The sequence below is a fragment of the Liolophura sinensis genome, chromosome 8 (genome assembly GCF_032854445.1).
Source record: "Liolophura sinensis isolate JHLJ2023 chromosome 8, CUHK_Ljap_v2, whole genome shotgun sequence".
NCBI classification, from domain to species: domain Eukaryota; kingdom Metazoa; phylum Mollusca; class Polyplacophora; order Chitonida; family Chitonidae; genus Liolophura; species Liolophura sinensis.
The window spans coordinates 43,403,168-43,428,365 of NC_088302.1; the positions used below are offsets into that span (position 1 = coordinate 43,403,168).

General features: G+C 39.9%; 1 protein-coding gene across 1 annotated transcript; it reads left to right on the forward strand.

Moving 5' to 3' along the window:
• Positions 1–2,784: 2,784 nt before the first annotated feature.
• LOC135472984 (mucin-5AC-like) lies at positions 2,785–20,866 on the forward strand. Its single transcript, XM_064752740.1, has 6 exons — positions 2,785–3,142; positions 13,558–13,712; positions 13,883–14,003; positions 16,102–16,256; positions 16,951–18,426; positions 19,763–20,866. The coding sequence occupies exons 1-6, from the start codon at positions 3,071–3,073 to the stop codon at positions 19,812–19,814; spliced, it is 2,031 nt and encodes a 676-aa protein (XP_064608810.1). The 5' UTR covers positions 2,785–3,070; the 3' UTR covers positions 19,815–20,866.
• The last annotated feature ends 4,332 nt before the right edge of the window (positions 20,867–25,198 follow it).

The window sequence follows — 25,198 nt, forward strand, 5'->3', positions numbered from 1 at the left end:
AGATGTGTTGATACGGCAAATATGGACACAATGTCATCGAGGCATCCAACAACAGCATTGCCTGCCATTGCTTACAAGAGCATTTTAAGATATTCACACAGAATCGGAATTGAGTTCCACAGAAAATACGTAGACATGGAAAATTATCAATTCAGCCGATAAAAGACGACTAAAAATTACAGACGTGGTACTGAACTAAAACGTGCAATTAATATAACGCTGTTGGTCTATATTACAGTGATGAAGAAGGAACAGAAACACGCCAACTGATCAGCAAATTTACATACTTTTGTGAACTTTATTCAAAAAGTGGAAGACTAAAACATTCTAAACATAGGTGCATGGTGGTCCAACCCGAACATGAATATACATGCGTCCATCTTATCCAAAAACACGTCCATCTTCTTTTTAGCAACTCAAGCTCCATGTCCAAATCATAACGTTACATGTAAATGTAATATAGAAGGCAGTAGCGACACTAGGCATTGCGAATGGGAAAAGATAACCTCTTGTATTCATAAGATGTCAAGGTGTGGCAGCATTATTTGACGATTTAACAGATGACTGTATGATATTTATATGGTCACGATAAATAAAAACACCCACAGCGTTAGTTAAGAATGCAATGAATAAGGCAGCCGATTCACCACAGGGCGTTATAACTTATGTTGTTATTTATGTCATTGCTGCACATGTAATCGGGAGATGATGGCTTCCTTACAAATGTCACTATGTCAGTGCTACAAACACTGGAGTATGCACAAAGTGAGGTTTGGAAGTCGACTATAGCTTAAGATCTGCAGAGCAACACAAAACAACCCGTCCATTGTCAGTCAGTATAAGCACAGTGATGCCAGTGGAGTTTAATCTAGCATGTCTCAACACCCCTACAAATTTTCTGATTTGAAACGCATCAATACACAACTTAACCTCTTAACCTCATTCAGAACAACTTTTACAATTTCCATTTCAATCAGGAACTTTGAAAGAAAAGGTCACAAGTTTTGTGACCCGTAAGGGCGTTCCCTTGTAAAACAGGTCTAAATCCAGTGCTACTCGGAAGGTCTTCAAGATTTATAAATGTATGCTGTTTTGGAACTAGAATATTTCTGTGTATAAGCATTTTACTTTGAATAAGAATAGGCTCACATGCAGAGATTTGTGAGACTGTTTATAACTGTGAAGATATAGCTATGTTGCAGTCCGACTAGAATCTTGTTACAGAACTACAAAATGTATACGGTGTATTTTTTAATACGCGTTTAACAGACTTTTTCGCAAAAATGATTAGTTCAGATTGTTCTTTTTATTTATTTATTTATTTATTTATTTATTTATTTCACGTTCACCCAGGGTACATTTTACTTACATTCGAAGTCGGCCACGTATACCGGTGGCATGAATAGGCGTAATTCGGGGGAAACACGGCACCGTACATCGTCAGATGCCTGGTAAATCTCCTTACCTCAGGCCATATATTCAATCATTCAATCCAAGAGGTGACTGTGAACCCCAGACCTCAGTGGTCAAGCACTTCTGGTCTCAATTCAAGCAACCTCTCTATCGAATCAGCAAGGTTTAGCAGTAAATAGTTGGCGTATTACCGTTAGAAAAAAAATGACTGAGTGAAATAATGATGAAATAATTTGCAAATTTTCGTTTTATATAATATTGTCCGTTATTTGGGCTTAGTGATAGTAAAATAATTATAACAAATTTGATCACACATGCTTGACTTAACTGTGATCAAACGTTAATAGATATCATTGGGTATCAAGGATATTCCCTAATAAAATGTCACTTTCTGTGTAATCAGGTGACGCATCAGTATATGACTGTCTTATTAAGGCGGAACTATGTCTCGCCCTTATACATATATGTCGACGGTTACTGTATAAATGCATGCTTTATTTACTTTGGTAATTGAATAGTCAAATGGCTTCCAAATGAATACTGAAAATCTTGCGGGGGTGAAGATTTTAACAGATTGGGTCACCTGAAAGTGTTGTCAGTAAATAATGATGAAGAGGTGTGTGTGATCAAATCCAACCAGGAAGTGTACACACCTCTGAGTCTACAGGATACCTGTCTAATGATTTCTTTGTATCCAGAAAAAAACACATACAGAAATATAAACACACGTTTATCCAGTACGTAAGTTTATGTGTTTGACATTTTTTCCAAATTATCTCCAATGGTGAACAAAATCACTTTACCATCACGAACATTTGTCGTACTGTACCCGTGATTTCATTTCAAGCATTTCCTGCTACAATTTCTATATTTCAAAGGCGTCATTTGGAAATTCTCGAACTCTTTCTGAGTCCGTGCTCGTTCAAACACTCCTTACCGCCGACATGTATTACCACACACCTGTATAGACGTCTTCTTGTATCATCGCGAAATCTAATTTTACTCTGGATGTGGGCCTAATTTCGTGCCGGCCTTGTAGACAGATCATGATCGAAATACAGAAAGTTTCACCGCAAACAAACCAGGAGTGGGTGTGCTAAAGCCTCTGACAGGTCCTATCAGCGGGATTGACAGCTCTCAAACACACGGGAGCTCCACCAAATTGTCCTTTTAAGGTTTGTGTGTGTCAACAAAGTTCAAAGGTCAATTTGGGTCGATTCCATGACCTGAGAAATGTGCGCGAGCCGTGGTTAAGCATGCAAAGTTGGGTCAGTTAGACTCACGCGGAGCGGGAGCGTGTCATCCAGCCTGACAGCGAGAGCATAAGAGAGATGACCCAGTGATCTGTCATCCACAACAGACGAACAGTTACCGGTGACAGCAAAACTTCAAAACAGCTTTATTCAATACCTGAACCAAGAAGAATACTTCGTTCCTCTTACTTTGGAATATTTTACACTTCGTCGAAAGTTATTCAAAATTTAGTGGACTCCCCAGCTAAATCCTGAAGTTCTCAATGTGCCGTGTTATATCAGCCTATTTATCAACCCCGGAGGGTTGGAACAAATTGAGCTAGCGGTGAGATCAAAGAGTTTTCACCTGTTGTACCTGGACACAGTTTACTAAACTAAGAGTTGCACTGGTACACTTTGGAGGCATGACGGCCATTGACAGTTACGCCGTGCATGTTATATGTTTCCTCATTCTAACTCCATTGTCTTTGCAGAAGGTAAGTCAAATATCTGATCACAAATTTCTGTCAACTGGTCTGATAAAGAAATGTAAATACATTCTCATCTCTTTTTTCACTTTCTGAATTTGGATTAGGTTGAAGTGAAAACTTTTAGTTATGAAAAATGTGATTTAACTGTAATAATTAGCGGAGTACTGGGAACAAGAGTTCAAGAATTGATTATCGGGCACTCGATTCGTGCGATAGGAACTGTTTAAATACGTTGTCATACAAAGGGACGGAACAAATTGATCTTTAAGAGCAGAAGAAAGATAGGCGCACATACACTTTATGCAACAGTTCTCTTCACGATTATGACTTGAATTGATGTTAGCATTGGCAAGGTTTGAGGATTGGATATAGATAGTTTGTACAGGCTCAGGTATTTTTTGTGCTATCTCTCCAAAACACTCCGCAATGTATCTAGAAAAAAACACCCATTTAAAGCAACAACTCCGCAAGTTTCGCTTGTCAATTTTATAAACAATGTGCAGACGAACGTGGGAGATGAATATTTATTTTTCTTCAAAATATAGAAAAAAAAGTAAAAGAAAAAAAATACGACGACGATATGTCGACAATGTCTGTGCGCGTGTTTTATCGTGTGTTGTACACCTTGTTCAGTGTATGTGGTAAGGTGAGACAGCGTGTTATGTCTTGCACAGCTGGTCACGAAACTGCGTGTGGGCCGTGATTGACCAGGTCATCATCCACTGACGGTGCTGCTCTTCACTACAAACATTATACATCCACAGCGTGTGGGGTGCGTCTGGGGCATCACTTATACATGAGTTTCCATGTTACGGTTTTTTCACGTCTTTATGCTTTATCTTGTAATCTGTAAAAACATAAAAAACTGAAAAAATAAACATTTTAACAAAATCAAGAACAAAATAGGCCCCTCTTTTATCTTCACAATGATAAAAATCACAACGTCCTTAGGTATGTATTACACTTTTACACTTTCAAATTTAAAAGTCTGACAAAGACGCTGCTTTACATGCCGTATTCATGACTGAGAGAAACAGGTAGAAATATGTATTAAGGAGTGGTGTAAAGTATAATTCAAACCCGTCCGTCCGTCCCCCCCCCCTCCCTCTCTCCCTCCGTGACTTCTTTATGTGGTTAGGAGTTTCATCTAACCACCACATCTAACCAGTTGAATAATTGCGGTTTTTTTACACAAAAACCTACATAAAGCTCCTGTATATATGTATTTCTGTAGGTCTCATTCAGCCCTGCTCTGGCGTTCTACGTTTTGTATTGATATGGCATAGACTATTCTTAAACGACATTCCACCGGGTCAGTTAGTGATAGGTGAATGGACAGCTTGGTAGGCGAACAAAAACAGACTTGAAAGTTGTAGATGTTATGCACTACAGATGCCCTTAGTGATCCGCCTGACTCAAAACACGGGCGTGTCCTCGGGGAGTGGGACCTTGAGTAGGATTGTAGAGGGCAACACCGATCGCACGTCTGATCCCCATACCGCCCTGTGACGACTGCAGTCGTCAACCGCCCCATGACTGGTTGAATGAAACGAAAATAATTCAGATCTTGTAACCTAAAACCGTCCGGGAAAAAGTATAGTCCCTTAAGGAAAGACGATATGTTTAAACAGAAAATATGAAATAGTAAAGCCCGATGACTCCGGGTTGTGGTAATGGAGGTGTGAAAAGACTAATGAAATTCATATTATATAGTTCATTTTGGTGAAGGCTATTCTTATGTTCATGTGCATATATAACATATAGCGGTTGTAGGCGAGCAGCAATAGACGAATTATCCATGTACATTAATGTACAATAAATTAGTAGAGTTACACATAACAGACAAAAATCTCGTTATTTGGAGAGTACACTTAGTAGGCCTAAGCTGTTAAACACAGCCAGGATAGGTAGTTTACCGTTCACTCGCCTGTATAGGGTTTCGGAATTGAAAGGTTTTAGACACTGGAAGCCCTTACGTCAGAGTATGTGCTAATTGTGCCTATGAGCTATATGTTGATGTTAAATGACACGTCAGTGTGTGTGACGATATTAAGTCATGCCTTGTTACACACGCTGCACACGTTTCGCCTGTCACGCTGTGTGACGGTTTTCACTGTGTAACACGTTTATGTTAATGTCAGGCGTGCCTTGTTACACAGGTTGCACACGTTTTGCCTGTCACGGTGTCTGACGATTTTTACTATGTTCTGATGTATCATGTTGGCATGAATGTCTATTTTAGCTGTACAACGTGTTCACGCTAATGTCATGGCGTGCTACACAGGTTCCTTGATCTACATATTACAAATGTGACGCTGAGGCTACACCTGCAGGTGTAGGGGCTGTAACCATGTCATAGTGCCAATGTGTTAAATCACGAACTTATATCCCTGGGTATCAGTGATCGGTCTAATGTTTAGGCTGGGGACAACTTGGGGATATCATAAGACGGAGGATATGCATAGGAGACATGGCTTAAGCACTTACATGAACAATTAGAATAAACCCTAACTGAGGTAAATTGGCAAGAGGCCGTGTTTCACTGATTACGTGTGATCATTTACAAGTTACCACGGCATGGTCGCAGCTCTGTTTTCACTGTCTATGCTGTGAGTCTTGTATTACCAGTGTATATGGTAAGACCGTGAAGACGAAGTGCTTGAAGGCGGTACCAAGCAGTGTGCGTCTTTCTGCTTCTACTAAGTTAATGGCAAACTGCAAATTTTCGCAAATGTTTTTATATTGTTCAGATCCAGATTAGAGCTGTACCTATACAGTGGCCGGATTCGTGTAACCCTTAAGCAGGAGGTTTATCATACTCGATAGTTCATGGACAATAGCCTGGTCTACTTTATGGCATCGCACAGAGACACTACAATTATGGCACCGGTCGGTTGACCCGTATACTTACTCACCCGTCACATACTGACCCATCCCAGTCATACCACCGAGCCACCGGGTCAGCATTATTTTTGTTCGTGTATTGTAGAGGGTGTTTTATTATCTTTGGCGATCTTGATTGAAAAATGGGACTTGGGACAGTAGGTCGCTTTCCTGACCAGTTTCTTTAAATAATATTCATGACGTTGATTCAAAATACTATGTACCAGTATTCTAAGCGAATAGGATAGAGTTTTTTGTTGAGATTCATTCAACCGGAATGATAAAGGTGACAAAAATCCTACTTTCATGAACGTTACGGTGGAATGATTTAAAGAGATTCGTATTAATACCGGATATATACAATTAAGGAGAATTACAAGCAGGTTGATGACCGGTTATGGCTGGTCATATAGATCCCTGAATCGGGAGAAGGCATTTTTGTTAAATGACCTGAGCTAGCGAGATTCTCTTTATTTAAGATTGCTTATTTTAAGTATAGCACAGAGTTTAACATTGAAAATTGGTTGGCATTACTAAGGAGTTTGAAAGTCGTTTCCCAAATAACAAAATTATTGCTATATAATCCTCTGAAACACACGTACTTGTACGAAATTAGATGATCATGAGCGAAGTGCTGTTGTGACATGTCAAGCACCCAGCATTTGTATTTTGTAAAACATGCGTAATGTAATAAATGACTTACAGCTCAGAAATGACCAGAGCGGCAACGACTGTATGCTAACGGGCAAATGGTCACACGTAACCGGTAAAATAGGGCTCCTTGTCAATTTACATCAGTCAGGGTTTTATTCTAATTGTTCATGTAAATGTATATATAGTGGCAAATTTCACGTCCCCTAGCACCATGATTTAAGCAGCATTAAATCGGAAAAATGTGGTGATGCTAATTGAAATTTATTACGTATCACTGGTCCAGAATAACAGAAAATGCGATTTTGTAATCTTATGTACGGAAATTACATATCGTTATATAACTCACGTATTTAAAGTAAATCAGGGAGATGCTATGCGGTCCCTTATACGTGTCCAGTTCCAGGTAATTAAACTTAAGACGGCTTAATCTTGAAGTGTTACTGTTCACTGATATACTTTACTATGTTTCGGGTTGTGTACAAACTGTGTGAGGCTCTCACATGGCAGCCGCCCAGAAGGGCTGATACTTACACACGCCTTATTCGCAAAGCTCAACTCAACACAAATATTAACTGGTTTACGAGGAGTATGAGGCGTGGTGGCAAAATATATCAACTGGATAATTTTTGTTGACACTTATAAATACATATCTGTCTTCTCATAAATCCGTTAAATCCCTGCATTTCAGAGGCGTGCTTGGGGGCTTCGTTCTTGTCAGTGGCCTGTTGACCTTTGGGTTTAGCCCATTGGCATTCCATCTGCGGAATGATAACTCTATGAGCATAAAAGTGGTGGTTCAAAACTTGCAGTGGTTTGACCAGACTTGGTCTGGCTCTATATGGAATCCTTGACGCTGTAAGAGTTTCGCCTTGGCCGAAGTTATAGTTCAATAGTTGGTGGGTAGGTGGGGACTTACCCTAATTTCTTTCGGAAACAGAATTCAGTTAAAGTGACAGATACTTGTAAAACCTGCCAGTGAGAAACGTTTCCGGTAATACGTATATATATTCCAGGATAGTCCACTTTATAATGGGCGAGTCTCTTCCGCAGCATACTATACTGCGTGGGCAATCCTAGAAAACCTAACATCCCCAGTCATCAAGCTGTTAAAAACACACGCTCCCTGTATTCACACAAAACAGCAGCTTCAGCCAGACCATTTGTTAATGTGTTGATGATTTTGTTTACTGCGTTACAAAGTTAGAAGGTGGTTGAATTCTGGGTCACGTGTACAGGTAGACTATGAGTAGACAACACACGGAAGAACAACCGTAGAGTTCCGACATTTGCCGGGGAAAAATTTGAACAAGTATGTCATTAATTACGTAGGAAAAACAAACGAGACAAAACACCCTCTAGCAGTCTGCAAATCCAGGTGTAAATGTCAATTTCAATCTACTTTGTTACCTGCGATTTGTAATTACATGCGGGGTTTTGGGTATGTTAGGATTGGCAGCGTTAGATAGATGGGTTGTTTGTACATTCACTTTTAACTGTATACATTTTGATGCAACAAGCAAAGAATGCAAGCTGCATGTCGGCTGATTTTTGTCAGTTCGAATGTCGACAGAATTTGACTGGTAGGAAGCGTAGTGCGGATAAACGAATCTGTTTGTGACACGGCATAGATAATCTGTGTGCCACATGATGAGTGCAAAACATTAAATGTGCCGAAACGAAAACCACTTTGATGACATTTCTGATGAATATTCTTAAATAATCGAAACCTGGCCACTTTATCAATTTCAAGATGAATAGTTTATTGTGACAGAGAATGAATAAAGAATTATAGCTTTAGGCTACATCTAAAATATTACCTTCTAGCCTATGCTTCCCCATTTGTGTGTACCTGGACGTCGATTACAGTTGATTTTCATCGTGCTGGATATTTTTTTCCTACTGACAATGTGCCAGTATTGATTCAGCAAATTTGTCCCCAGGAATGGATATCCCATGAGCCGTGTTTCTGTTCAAATGAAATTCCTGTTGGGTTATATTGTCGAAACCGAGTGCATCAGTTGTATCGACGGTTTATTCATATTGTAGGCCTACAGGTCAAGGGGATAATAATGGGATGACCAAACAGTCAAATAACAGAGCAGCGTGCAGCCTACGGACTAGCCGTGACCAACCGTAGGCTGTTCCGAACTCAATGGCCTTATATAGATTTCTTAAGATTTCACTGGTTAAGTGATTATCTAGCAAAGGTGTTGTTCCAATTAACTCAGCAGTGTGACAAATAGTTAATTTTCAAAATCCCATAATATTTGAATAACAGTTTGTAATGTTTAATACAGTGTAACCACACAGTGTTGAAATGTAGGCGTTTGGTGAATTGAAAAAGGCGAACACCAGTTAGTAAACGTAGTTTTCATGATTCTTCCAGTCAATTTGGAAGAACTGTATAATCTAGACCAGAGTGTGTTGCTGCTCTATTAGTGTCTCTGAGTCCATATCATTTAGCGTCAGTAGACGTCATTACTCTGAAATCACGTATTCTTAGAATGCGTTTGTTCGCCAACTATTCTTGGTGCGCGGCAAAACTTGAAGTGCGGTTTTTCTAAATATTTACGTGCTGATGTAACCAGTGTTGTTTTGTCTTGCCAAACTCGTGTTATTTCACATTTTTGACAGTAACAACAAGTGCATTTTTACCATGATCCAAGTGCTGGCTTAGCTGAGTTAGACAAGATGTAAAAAATATCAATCACCGTGCCAGAAATGTGCACTTGGCCCTTAACGAAGGAGGTGCTCTGGCAACCTTTTTTTCCATAGTTGCACTTGAATCAGCGGAAAACATGATGTATTCTTAAGTATTTTCGAATCAACCGCGCTACTGCCTGAACATTTGATTTAAAACATTTTACCTAGTCATAAAGGTTATACAATGTCTACAACATGATCACTGCACTGCTAGACCCAACATGTGATTAAAGTAATATTGCAACTTTTAACCCTGAATTGCCTGTGTCTTTAACCTTTGATGAGCAGAGTAGGCCTATTGATGTTGGGCGAAACGGTAAGAATGTTAATCACTTACTTTGTGTTAGTAAGTGCGTGACCAATTTGCCAAATTATACAAATTTTATACACATTAATATCACGTCACTGAGTGAGTTATCAATATGTAAAATTAGAGCTTTTAGCGCAGACTGGAGCAGTGACATGCCTTCAGTGGCGCCAGTAAACACAATGGGTGCAATTTCGGGTGCATAATATCAATTCATTTAATATAGAGACGGTACTTGTCTCTTATCATATTCTTATCTTGGATGATAACTGTTCACGTGCACACACATATTTTGTAAGTCAGATAACAGCTGTATCTTTGTTTCTGGCTAGCTGACGATTATATCTATTTCCAAGCAATATAGCTCTTTGCACTCTACAAATAAATCAAGAAAAAAATGGCCGACGTATAGTAGCAATTTGCGACGCACGCGCATTTTAAAAATGCATTACCTAGAACAGGAAGAACACGTATCACAACAACAGCAATGTTGTGGAACTGCTTTTCGCCACTTAAAAATTACCAGATAATGCGTGTAGAATCGAGAGGGACAGCAGATCACGTTACGGCCAGTTTGGTTGAAACACGATGACCAGGCCAATGTTTCTAAGATCATTAGGTGGAACCAGAGCTAACATATGGGGTTCCTTTCTGATAATTCTACGATTTTGTGTTCAGCTTTTGTTATTTGCTAAACTGCAGATTGACCGGCGCTTCGGGTTTCTGAAGTCCAAGCTCCACTATAGGCATAACGAAAGCTGACCCTTACTTATCTAGTGTGAGAAGGACATAATCTTATGTCTATGGATTTTGCGGGAATTCTGATAAACACGAGTATAATGCTGTGAGAACTTACACATGTTGTCCTGGTCGGATGGTTTGTATGAAGACCTGACTAAGACTGATACTTGTTTTTAGAGGTGGACATGTACGACCTGCAGTCCGGGTTGTCTAGGGGCTGATATGCTGAAGCTAAGAAGATGTTGATCGGAGGGATATTGGAGGGCATTTTGTAGGTGGCGAGGAGAGAAAGGTTTGGAATATCTTTCTCCTTCCCTTAAGCCGTGCGTGTTTATCGATGCTCCGGTGAGATCCTGCCTCTGTTGGTGTAAGGATCCCAGGGGACTGCTCTTCCTTGCCTGTCTCCAATGTCCCCCGCACTCATCGATCTCATTACCTGGCTCAGATTTACCGTTAAACCGTGTCCGAACTTGAACCGTGAGTTTGATACTAAATCACAGACCTTTCACATGGTCTTCAAAACTTCAAGGTCACCTTCGTCGGCAAATATTTGACTGAAATCAATCATCATGAATGTAGCGTGCTTACGATGTACAGGTAAAGTAGTTTTAAGAATTTTGAAGTACTTGGGAAAAACTACAAGTGTCACTTTCTCTCAGATTTCAGCAAATTTTGAGTTGAATTTTTTTCGTCTGGTATGCTATTCTTCAGCGACACAAATGATGTTGCTCCTGTACCGCAAGGTTACATCTCATCTTTTCGTGCATAAAGCACAGATTTCGTCTCACCTAATAAAACAAAATTAAGATGTTACCTGGCACATGACCTTGCGCAAATGAGGAAGTTTTCCTGCTTGTAATTCAGTAGCATGTAATCTCTATTGTGTAGTGTTAGTTCTAGCCTTTGACAATTTCTGGATATACTAATGTCGTAAAACGCACAATTTGCAAGAGAATGCTGGTCATATTATTATGACGATGTTAATCTCCTGTGTTGGACGATATTCTTTGGAATTTTGTATAACACACGTTGCGTTTCCCAGGCTATCTACCGCACGTTTGCGTTTCTCAAGCTCCCATCTCACCTCAACCGTTTAGGATCTGTCCCCATTATTTGACACTTGACGACATTGGAAAGTGCTGACAGTATACAATATTTCCTCTTTCTCCCCCACATACAGGACATCCGCTTTACACCCGAATATTTTAATGTTTATCCAAATTTCGCGTTCGTTTTTGATGATGTGTTGTGCAGTGTACATAGATTTCATAGCGATCAAGTGGCAGCATGGCTGGAATTAATGGCGATTTGAAGTCGTCTTTGCTTGCGGGCTTGCTCAGTCATTGCTTTGAATTGAAAGTTCAAACATGGCGCCTCGTGTTCAAGACGTGCGGTGAATTGAGATGACAGGAATGTATCGGGTCCTTCCGCGATCAGAGCGAGGCACGACTAGCAACGACCATACGCCGCGAGACGTCTCACGCTCCGATAGTTTGATAAGAATTCATCGAAGTATTCCATTTTTCAATGCAACTTTTATTCGTTTAATGAAAGGACATTGTTCATGTAGTTCAAAGTAAACAGATCACCCCTTTAGGACTGGATACCGGGGATGACAGTTGGGTGATAGATGTCCGTTGACAGGCTTGGCATGCCCAAAGGGACGGGTTGTTCTCGTGCGCTGGACATCACTGACCGTGGCCGCTGCCACCCAGACGGAGGTCCACTGCATTATTTCTAGAGCGCCGTTCCTCCCCTCAGCTGACACAGTATTACCTGTATCACTAGTAAATGTTCCTCCCAACATTATTATAGTTTGTTGTTTTAACTGATTGTTGGTTAATGTGTTACTCAAGACGGCGGCATGTCATGGTGGAAGCACACGACCACAAATTTTCCCTTGCACGACAGACGGTGTCATGTGCCAGCTGCTGTACCCAGTAAACAAAGTTTGTTGACGTTAGATGCGTGAAAAAAGAAGAATTATTGTGTAAATCGATTTCCCTTTATTGCTTTAACATCAGCAATGGCATGACTTATTGTTTAAAAAAATTAACTTTGGAAAAAACAAGTTTTGACCCCGGCTCTTTATGCGATATGCAATGTCGGGTTTGCTGAAGAGAAAGGATGTGCTTGTGGCGAGAATCGCGCCCCTACATGATTGCCGTGTCCACATTTGCATTGGCCGGAGTAGGGAGGTAGTGGGGTTTGCCTTCAGGAATTGCAGCACATAAACAAGCCGCCTGTAAACACCCGACGCAAGCATGACCACTCTACATTCTTCTATCATCGACCTGTTAGGCTGACTTTATCGCGTGTCAGCCTGGAACGTATGCAGCATAAAGCGACAACAAGGCGATAGATAGATACTTCCTTTGTGTGTAGAGCCCATATCGACTATCGCCAGCAATGAGACAAGCACAGAGAGAATCTGTTAACGGCAGCAGCAACGCTTCCTGGGGTAAAAGATGATGATATTTTAGACACACACACATAAGCAGGTTGTTACGTCAAATAAACCACGACCAGTTCTCTGTTACGCTGTGAGGCCAAGTAGGTTTGAATGATCGGGTGATTGATTGGTTGTTGTTTGATGCAATAGTAGCGGCCATGTTTATGATCGGTTGTTGTTTGATGCAATAATAGCTTACAAAATGGCGGCCGGTTATATGATTGGTTGTTGTTTGATACAATAATACTCACACAATGGCGGCGAGTTTTATGAGGGAGGGAAAACGGATTGCCTATGGGATTTCCACCTTCGGCGTGTTACTGACACACTTTCAGACGTGTTGACGTAGACCTGTACATGTACAAACTTCCACCCCATATTGATGGCCACGTTGACACGTTATTTAATAATGAGAGTAAACAATATAAAATTGCTTCATGCCTTTATACTTTTGATGAGTATGCAAGTAAGTGGTTGCTCAATCGACCATACGAGCTTTTTATTTGTCACTAAGGTCTCATGATCTAGGTACTATATGTCCGTGTACATTCATGTCGCTTATGATTAGGACAGCGATTCTTGGCTTACAGCAAGTCGGTAAAGAAAATATTACTATTAAACAAGGTACATACACTCCATTAATCAACAGCTTAGTCAGTGTTATATGTTGTATATTTTCAGAGCATAGGATCGGCCAGAGCAATCACGCGATGGGAACTAGAATTCGTCGGCTTGCATTTTCACCAATTCCCGGAAGGGTACCCATGCGCTGCTGATGGGACAGTCTCCGGCGGACTTCCGGTTTCAGTAGTCGTTGGCTATATATTACCAAACAGGTAAACCGTTTTGGGTAGTGAAAGTTACTGTTGTAATATATTTTCAACCCGTGTTTATTTATTTGGTTTTGACAATTCCATTATGAATTTTATATACGGTATTCTGCTTTCGCGCTACCGCCTTGCCTCAGTGTGACTTGTGATGAAATGTTGTGCGATTTCTTCAACAGTCATGCGGGTAAAGTTGGCCTGACAGTGGAGAAACCGGAAGTCAGCTGTCCGGACGGCACTGTGAGCTTGGGAAGTAACGGCTCGTCCAATCGAATGACGATATCCGTGTTGAACGACAAGGTAAGTGCTTTTCCTCCACCCACACACCCCCCCCCCCCAAAAAAAAACCCCAATTAGTTTAGAGTTATCTTTGTCATGAATTGGGCAGAATAAACCTTATGATATAACAAATAAGCGCGTGCTAATTGTCAAATTCAAATTCGTCTGAAAGCAGACAGAACATGGTTGGCGATAAACTTTTAAATATATTACATTAATTATAAGGCGTCTTATCTGGCGGAATAAAAATCGATCAGTGTGTCTGTACGATATATTTATTTCAGGTATTAATAGATCATTTCCTACCGTTTCGAAACACGGACACATTTCTAAAAACATGTTTTTTATTTAGAAAATACTTGTGGAATGCTGGATTGCAGCTATGGGGAAATAGCTGTTTGCTTACAATAGGCAGCAAATATGTTTTGCATGTAATCCAGTGTTGACGGCACACCTTCTTGAGCCTGAGCAAGCTGGTTGTATCCAGACTTGCTAAAGAAGTGCGAGATATATTGATGATAAGTTCATTAAGACCAGCAAGATAAACGTGTGATATCACTGTGATTATCAGACGCCCGACCTACGAGTTGACATGAGATAACATTCCCTCAAAAGAAAACTATAGTGTCGATGTTCATATAGGATAATTAATACTTGTTCACAAACCGTGACAGCCCGAGATCCTATCCAACACGGCGATGTCTGTTGTCTTTCCCACTATGGAAACTTTGCCCCACTAGATTCTTTAAAATTGACGACTCATTGTTTTCTTTAAGCTCTCTCGACATGTGTGTTTGTCCAAGAAATACTGATTATGCATGTCATTATTGTGACAGGAAATAGACATGATCTAATCGGTTAGCATGTAGCCAGACCTGATTGCTTGTGTGCACAGGGTTGTTAGAAATGGAAAAATGTTTAAAATCAAAATGTGACATGCGTCAGGGCAAAAATATAGACTGTTTTGGCAATATTTCTGCAAAAACTTTTCTTATATTTGAATTTAGACTTGGTGAAAGTGTTGAAATGGCCTATGTAGTAACGTGCAACTCTGAATCAAACTGCGTTCGCTAACGACACCAGGTAGATGTTACCTGTTAAGTAAATCTCTCCAGAACATCAAATAAACGAGTCCTCGTTTACGTGAAAATATGGATTGTTCAACAGTTGGCTTGGACGGGTTACGTCTACTTGTCAGTACGCCAGAATTTGGTCGTCACTCGAATCCTTTCAGTCTGTCATGTTTGGCAAACTCCGATTCCATCGTTACTTGGCCGCAGTAAATCTGTGTCAATACTGGGAGACACAAGCAGTGTGTAGGAACGATCCTGTCAAGCACAAAAGCGTAGATATGTAGGTAAAGATAATAAGACATTCGTGCTTTGCTTGAACCCTTGGTTGACGTAACAAACGTCCTTGTATAACTCCGTATTAATGTTCTCGAGCTGATCCATACGGAGGTTAATTACATACACGGCTACATTTGACTCACTCAGTGACGCGCTATACCTAATAAGGTATCCGGGAACCCTAGGTTTTTGTGGTAGCTTTGTACTAAGGGTGTAACCCAAAGTTACACCCACATATTTTAAGAGTGGTTTTATTATGGACTCGAGCCTACACTTCATGGCACAATATATAATGGCTGCAATATGCATGCCTTTTCACTTACTTTTCTAGAGGAATTTAAGTGGACATTTCAAGTGAAAAAGGGAATAAATCAAAGTCATTTATATTAACAATCTAACTGTAGTTCTTCACCTGAATATTGTACCAAAGAAGAAAATATTCCATTGTCCGTTATATGGAAAATGTTAATACTTGGTGTTTTCAGACATTTTGCCATTTTAGACTAATTGAATTGTGTCGACAAATATTTAACGTTTACAAAAAAGCATATTGAAATGACAAACAACGAAATAGATTGCAAGCTAATCAGCGTCTCCCTCTGACACAGCAATGTCTGTTCTGTCTCATTTTCGTATGCAACGTAGGGTGGAGGATACATTTTGAATGTTTGCATATGACATTTATTTGCCAACGTCAGATATCGAATGAGGCTATAATACTATGACACGTCTTTGTCGACTACTAATTTTGCGCTGTCTTTCAACTACAGGCGTGTTCAGGGGAAGCTCTTCTGCAGCTGTACATAAGCATCCATACAAGAGATGACTCCAAACCGGTGGCGTATTTCCATAAGGTGGTTTACTCTGGACAAGCAGGCCCTGCCTGGGCCTGGGCACTCCTCCCAGACACCAAGGACATCATGCTGTAAGGCATCACCATTTCCTTTGATCCACATTTCAGATAGACTCTTACCTTGTGACGTGATATAAATCCCACGAAGTGAACATTTTAACGAAGTAATGTTAAAAACGTGATATACATATTGATTAGAGCTATGTGAGTGTTTTGGTATTGTAACACTCTCAAACATTATCGCTATTAATTTACATCTCAAGGCAACAAGTTCTAAGAAGTTATGCCGAAGATTTTTAATTCTATTTTCGTTAAACAAATTTTCTGTATTTACCAGGAATAGCTCAAAATTTAATTGCCTTTCAGTAAATAAATAAAGACCCGTACATGTGCTTCTAAAGTCTGAAGAAGTTATAATGCGACCCACCTTTATGAACTTTATGATCGATTTTGAACGGTAACACGTGCACAGTCGAGGCTTAAATTTTGTGAAAGGTAATTATTTGGGTTGAGCTAAAGTAAAAGCAAAAATTCGAATGGACTTGCGCTAATCGATTTTATGCCAAATATATCTGGTATATCCTCTTTAACATATCTTTAAGAGCTCCATTTTTGTATATGTATTGTGTATGTGTGACATGATTCGTGGGGAATTATTTGCGTGCAATTTGCATGTGATGGAAGCGTCCCAACATGCTACGATTACTGTAGTTCAATTAAAGAATGGATTGTATACGAATTCTACGTATCATATTTTCTGTTTCAGGCTGGCCTTGAAGTGGCGGGTTTCGTGTGGCGAACAAGACGCGCCGAATCCAGGCTTCCTGGAGAACTCCATTCGGCTCAAACGGCAGGCCACAAATGAAGACCCCACTGAAAACACCCTACCTGAATCAGGAAGTGAAACGAAACATTCCAGTTACCCGACCTCCAAGGCTCCCAATCCGGGTTTGCCGGAGAATTCACTATCGCCTCAGACGAGTGTTACCGAGCAGGGCGAGGGGCTGACGACGCTTCAAGAGGACACGGAGACGTTTTCCTCTGGGGAACCCCCGGACAGTTTTGTCACGGGAATAAGCGAGATCTTCGGCCTCACAAAAAAGCCGATATCTACCCTTGGTTCAAAACCCACCCACCCATCCACAGCCAGTCGTCAATTCACCACCCTGCTCCAGACGCTGTTTGGCCCGACGGCTGACGTCACCACGTTGATTGACAGGTCCTCTTCTTTCTCCACAAACCCGGTCTCTTTGGATGACACATACACCTCCTTGTCCTCTGCTCACAGATCATCCCCCAGCCCCACCAAACCAGTCCCTGGATCAGACCCAGGTTTCACCGAACGCAAAACCACATCCACATCTGAGATAAACGCACCTGCGTCGGAAGATGGAAACAACCCAACCCCAGATTTGACGGGTTCGAAAACAGATCTCAACAGCACGGCTAAGCCTGACACAGAAATTCCAGAGAACAGTACAAAGGCAGTCTTTAACGTTTCAGAAACAACGCTCGTTGATAAGCAAACTGAAGACGTGGACAGCCCGTCTTTTGCATACAGCAGTACTGACAGCGTAAGCGCTACAAATCCAGGATCACAAGATGGTGTCAGCGCAACCCAGCGTGCCACAGAAATGGACGAAACTGAGCTGACTAAAACCAGCCAAATTACAACAAGGTCATTAACTACAACAACGGCAAAAACTACCCCTGGTGATTCTGGGTCAATGACCACAATGTATAAGCCAGAGCAGGAATCTACATCGGACACAGACAATGGTCGGAAAAAAGCTTCATCCTCAACCTCAGCTAGACCAACGACAACAACTAAACCATCAACCCCTACAACAACAACAGCCGAACCTACAACAACAACAAAGACAACCACAAACACAACAACAAAGACAACAACATCAATAACAACGAGCACATCCACCACAACCACCACAACAAAACCAGATAGAATTTATCCAGAAACTTCTAACGAGGCGTACATGGGCAAAACCGGTGAGGGTTCGTCTGCTGGAAGAGTGGACGAACAGAGTAAAGCTCGGGAGGAATCTGAGAGGACGAACGAGGCGACGTTATGGCCAGTCGTGATGGGCTTGGTCATTGGCATCCCCACCATAATCGTGATCGCCATCGCTGTCACCGTGGTCCAGAAGAAACACATTGGCGTACCCCACCGACACCTTTCCTCCCCCGGATACTTTGAGAGACGCCCTCCACCAGTCCCCTTCGTGTGAGAAAAACAGCCAGGAGTTGGCCTGTTTGATACCCTTGTTCTACACGTAACTCTAACTAACACTGATCTCTAACTAACTGAAGTATACGCCATTCTACAACAACTACTGTTCTATTTCCCCATTCTACATAAGCCTCCTTTTCTGCCATCGGTTTTCATGTTCATTCCTAACGTGCATTCCTCATTCAAAATACTAACATCTTCCTATGGTTTTCAGTTGCATAACTCACTTGTGATAAATTATTGAAGTCTTTGACATAAGAAGTAACACTGTATACAGAAGCAGACTGGCATCTTCCTTTTCCCTAATTTTTAGTTTTCCCCAAACTTCCAGAATTGTTTCGAAACACGAGGTATCTAGCACAGTAATTTGAAGAGGGAGATAAATGAGGTAGGTCTGTGCTGGGGGTCGAAAGAACTGGATTCGTTCTGTGTTTGTGTCTATGTATTCATAGCTGATGAATGTGAAAACTGGAAGAACAATTAGTTAATTAAAATTCCTTTATTTGTCCAGTCAAAACCAAGTCCTCCAGCTTTAAAAGTTGTGTGTTGTATAAATTAATCGACTTGCTTCAAATGCACGAATGTCCACCCTTCGTTCTCTTTGCGCAAAGATGTGAAGAACGAGATTTTGTGTTGCTTCTTTGATGTCTAAGAATTAAAACCCATCTTCCTGCTCTGTACTTCGTCCGTCGTACTCAGCTATCCATTCCTTCAAATGCTGTATTAGATTGTCCATCTTTCATTTCTGCATGTGTCGTGATGTGTCTCTTGAAAATGTTGTTAGTTACTCTGGCTTCCGTAAAATGCATGCTTGGCAATCGAAAAGTTTTCACTGTATATCTAAATACTATCGCTTGTAAGACTATCGGTTTACATCCAGACATCTAGATACTATCGCCTGTAAGACTATCGGTTTAAATCCAGACATCTAGATACTGTCGCTTCTAAGGCTGTTGTTTAAGTCCAGAAATGTAGATACTATCGCATGTAAGATTATCGGCTTAAGTCCAGAAATCTAGACACTATCGCTTCTAAGACTATCGGTTTAAGTCCAGAGGTTTGTCAGGCAGCTGGGCGGTGATTTACATTTCAAACAAAGCTTAAAACGTCTTTCTAAAAACTGAAGGTCAAATACAGTATCTCATATATAAACAAGGTTTTGAGGTTAATGGAAAGATTTGGGGATTTTGAAAATACTATCTATCGTTGTTGTATGGCCGAACTAATAGTCACGGAGGGATCTGAAACTTCCTTGTTGTAAATATATTATATGCAGGCTCATGTGAGTATTTTAACTAAATAAGGTAATGTTGTTATTTTATGATTTTAGGAAGCGGAACAGCAGCGATTTAGAGAAAGCTCCCACCGACACAGAAGTGTAAAACGTTTGACGTGTGTAAGAACTACTTTTTGTGATAACGTGATGAGCTTCCGACACTACCGACTGAATTAAAAACAACAGTTGATATAGGTCGAACGATTGTATTGTAATCATGTTGGAGAACATTTTGTGGATACCGTCAGATTGAGGTTTGGTCAAACCCAGCGGATGTCCATCCAAGAATGACAAGATTCATACAATTGGCTGCACCTGTTAAGGTTCATGGTTTTTTCAGTGTGGATGGAAGAGCATGGACAAAAACGTCGCTCCAATAACTGTTTCTGTCAGAGCATTTGGAGAAAGAGTCAAAATGGCAACAATGTGGAAGCCAATAGTCATTTACCCTCCACTGAGAACAACAGTAGCTGGTCTATACGTGGATTTCTGAGTGGACTACTTGGACCGGTAATCTCCCTTTGGATGGATTACCTAAACATTTTTCACGATGTTTCATAGTCAGACAACTTGCCATTTGTGTGGATGAGTGACCTTTAATTAGGTCAGCATCACGTGCTGGTCACGTGGTTTTCAGTATAGCGTGTTGTGCCAAACCGTTCCATAGAGATATCCACGTCTTTCATTCACTACTCCGGCATGATCACTGACGATAAAAACCTGCCAAACCCATGACGGGCTGGTCGAGAGATTAATTTATCAAACATTTCCATCATTTATGATGGTACTGTCTTTTCATGCCATGTTTAACCAACATCTTGTACTGCAGAAGAAACATGACGCTGAAGCGCAATATACCATGAGAACTGCACAAACCACCTAATTAATGTGTTTTTTCTCGAACGTTTTCTAAACCAACCATTCTATATTCAAACAAGACTGAGTTCGGGAAATGTTATTATTCTTGTTCAGTAAAGATTGTCACGGGGCCAATAATATTTATTCATGTTGCAATGATCAATATGGTATACGTTTCTATTTCAGTATTGCTTTGATGAACTGGGCATACGCTCTTCTGTACATAATAAGTTTATCTTGTGTTTGTAAATTTGTACATTTATATGTAGTATTTAATTAAAAAAAGCTCGTGAATTATAAGGTATCAATAACTGATAATTTTGTTTGTTTCATTTTGTATGGCATCTTACATTAAATGTGGTATAGGGTTGAAGTGCATGGTAAATGTACTGAGAAATGAAAAACGAAGATCACAGATCACATGTGTGTTTAAGAGAAAGATGCCATTTCAAATCTGCATTGCCAATTAGGGATTCCTTCAAATTATCAAAACAGGCGGAAACAAAAGGGTGCATGCTGGAGTTGGGAGTCATTGTGTGAAAACATATCCCAAAGCACATTTTACAAGGCGCATGTCGTTTTACATCCCAGTATCCGCTCACAGAGCTAGGTATCGCTCGTGTTGCGTTATCTTGAAACGTACGTGTATGCAACACTAATAGGGACGTTTGAATTCTATCCCTTTTATTGTTAAAAGTAAAAACCGTTCTTCTGTACGATGTGACTTGTGAAAAATGTTAATCTTCTTGACATTAATCACAAGTCTTACCGTGTCCCAGAGGCCCAAATGATACCTCTTTCCTTTCAGCAACTTTTCAAATTCACAAACGTCCAACATCTCAATTTTCTCAACCTGCGGATGGTCATGGGTTTCTCCTGGGTTCCGCCCGGTTTCCACCCACCATAATGCTGGCCGACGTCGTATAGGTGAAATATTGTTGAGTACGGCGTAAAACGCCAATCAAATAAATAAATAAAATAAATCAATTTTCCCCATCGTCCGTCTACCCTAAATTACTTTTTTCTGACAACGATGTTTTTGTAAATATGTTCAAAAATAGTAGCCTAACATTTTTAAAAGGCCACTTGATACAGTAGGACTTTTTTTGCTTTTAGAAATAAAAGAGTGCGAACCCAAAATTCCCTTATTACACAACGTAGAACGTATCAGATGGCGGTGAGCGGTTTGACGATCTTAGCCTGAGGATAGATCCGAGTAGGCCATATAGCACGAACGAGACATGCCTAACCGGGAAATAAAACACAAAAACACGTTATTTGTATGAAGATGGATTATATATGTGTTGTAAAGATGACCTCCTTCAAGTCTGCTGTTGACATGGCAGGGAATCCTGGCTTGTCACACAGATGGTTCTGGCTTCAATGAATTTATAACTCTATCAATATGTCCTTCACACCTCTTATATTTCCATCTATAAGATCATTTACACAGGAGTTGTCCTCTACGCATTCCTCCCTCGAATACTGTTTCCGTCTCCAAGACGTTTGATCTGAACTATTATGCAGACAAACCTCCCAGGCTCTCGCTAAGCGCGCTGGATTTCGGGAAAGTGCGATATTTGTCTGACGCAAACAGATCCTTAAATATTGAGAACTTAGATGAAACAGGCTGATGGAGTTCAATTGTAAAAGATTTTCTATGTCCAGTGTCATCACAGTCCAAGGACATAATGAATATGCTCCTCAGATAAAATTCGTTCATAGTGCGCGGAACATGTTCGTCAAATAGATAAAGCAAGTGAAATGATTTGAGTTCTATATCCACAGAGTTGCCGAGAACCCGTCAAGGTCGTTTGTTTTGACGTGTATCATTCATGTCATATGTCGAGTAGACTAGACGAAAAGGCGATAGCTTTCTTACATAATAATTTAAGAATTTTGAGCAATAATTCAAAATGTTTTAAACGTAAGAGTAAAGTATTACACCTGCATCATTAAGTAGCTGTCAAGCCAATTTTAGCACCATAGGCAAAATGAGTTTACAACAGCAACAAATATTTCAAAGTACATGTACATGCCTTAAGACGTACAGCATCCCAGACGTATCATAACACTCGGTCTGGCATTGTACATTATAAATGTAATTACATGATCGTATACTAAATGTTTTAAATTGTTGTCGTTTAAGTGAAATGCTTTTGAGTACGGCGTAAAGCAACAACCAAATAAGAATAAATGTTTCAAAGGTAAGACTATCATATTTCGTACACTTTATTTATCGGGCAGAAGGCACCTTTCAGGGATATTTTAGCACTATCGGTGAAATACTGTATCAAAGCAGGGGCACATTTGAAAGCTTTAAATGTATGATCCGTGTCGCTTTCCAGACACCCTCATCCTGACACTTCAGGCATGCCCTTTCAATTTTTCATGTTAATGTTAATATATTAACATTAACTGTTATATTATATATTAACTGTTAATATCCATAAAATGATGTATGTGAACCATCAAAGTCTTACGTTTGAAACATTTTGAATTATTACAAAGTTAAAAGGATTGCTCTTTTTTTCTTGGACGATAGGAATCCAGGACAAAACCCCAACGGACTAAAACTCCTGCGGATAAATGTTCCCCCACCCCGTCGTCTTAATTAACCGACAAAACACATCCGACAGTCTAACAAACATCATGTCGAATATTTGTTTTCGGAATTCATATAGTATTTTCCATTTAAAATTTGTCATCAAAGCGTATCTCAGTCTGTCACTCGGGTTCAACACCTTTCCTCTTATAAGCGTTGTACACGTACATTTTCAAAGTATTATCGCCAAAATGACTCTAATATTATTATCAAATGCTTTCCGTTGAGGAAATATAAGTTTATCTAAATAGTACTACTATACTTAATTTGTTAGGCTGAAATATTTCAACATGGTATTCAGGTTATAGCTTACTACGAATCACAGTATCATCTGGTGACTGCTGTAAGGCATGCATTTTGGGTCAGTTTACATGTAATTTTATGTGTTCACTATAACACATGTATTTAAAAATTTTAATTGTTTAGGAATTTAAACCAAATCATATTGTAGTTCACAAGAAGAAAATTATTGTTTAATAGTCTTAAAAAGAATAAAAAATAATAATTTATTTTTACAGGTTACTGTATATTTTTTTCTCCATTTTATATGCTCGACATGGATGTACATGATAAATAAAACCAGATATATATATATATATATATATATATATATATATATATATATATATATATATATATATATATATATATATATATATATATATCTATATATCTATATATATATATATATATATATGCCGCTGAGAGATATATGTCTTTCCAATGTCGTCAAAAACGTTTAGAATACATGGAGATTGAAGGAGTAAGGCGAGGTTCTTTTGATTGCGAACATATATTGAAATCTGAAACGTCACTTCTGGGAGAATGTTTCAAGTTTTTTCGAACAAGCAAACAAGTTATGTCATTTTCCATATACACTTAATATTGATTGAGGGGCTTATGTCCGCGGGATTTTTGTCTGCGGAGCTTTTGTTCCTTCCCCGCCCGATATAAGATAGGACCGTCCCCGAGGGAGAAATCGATCCAGTAGACCTTACAGAATACAATGTCATCGACGAAAGTACACTTCTGTCTTTTGCGGAATCCTTGCCTCTGCTCTTGCATGTTTAATCATACTTACAGGGCACCACAGATAATGTGTATGATATGAAATAATTTAACCACACATATTTGATAAGTAACTGTAGTTTGTTTGGATGCACGAGTGGTAAACCCGAGGCCAGTGGAGTAAACCACAGTACAGTAAATCCTGAATGGCCGAAAATTAGAACATACACACGTTCGTGACAAATAGATATTCATGTTGGTTGATTGTATAATTGATGTATTTCCTAAATTATTGATTTATCGGTTGTGTTTATTAATAAACGTCGATTAAATGTGGTTTATAAGTGGAATTATTACTTTTAGAAATCGATTTCACTGCTTTTGAGACGAGCTGATTCGTTAGTTTGTTTAAGGGTGTACTTCATAACTTCATAAGACAGTTATACTGACAAGCAATCTCCTTCATACCGCAACCCTTCCAAACAGCATATCTGCACGTTTTTGTAAGTACAGAATATGTACTGTATGTCGTGCATATCGACCGAGACTTCCATAAAAATATCCAATTTCTGAGAACAAAGTTGACCGTAAACCCTATGTGCAGACATTATTCAGCTCAAATCACCCTCACATACATGTAGTATCGCATGGGCGTTTACCCAAGTTCGTGTTTCCATCTGATTTAACCTTTCAAAGTGTTTCCTTAATTGTTGAAACTTCTTCGCGAAATATCCGCCATTGTTTTTAACTTGCTTCACCTGCTGTCAGATCAACGTAGACAGATCAACCTGCGGACGCTGACATCTTGCGCCAGCTTAACACCTCACTTGGACAAGAGCTGGTCACCGATTAGGTCAGGACACGGGCCAAATCACACCCTGGCACTAAGCCTGGCTGCCCTTCGTCCGGACGCTGACCGGACACAGAGTGCAGCGACAGGTGCGGCCTGTACCGGAAGTGTCTCCAAACCGTCACATCGATGCAATAGTGATGATTGGTTTTACTTCCTCTTTTTAGGA

Bases quoted from the DNA above. Each gene is read 5' to 3' on its own strand.
- LOC135472984 (XM_064752740.1), top strand. From the start codon at position 3,071: ATGACGGCCATTGACAGTTACGCCGTGCATGTTATATGTTTCCTCATT. The intron at 3,143-13,557 runs GTAAGTCAAATA...GTATATTTTCAG, and splicing joins CTCCATTGTCTTTGCAGAAG to AGCATAGGATCGGCCAGAGC. The intron at 14,004-16,101 runs GTAAGTGCTTTT...TTTCAACTACAG, and splicing joins TATCCGTGTTGAACGACAAG to GCGTGTTCAGGGGAAGCTCT.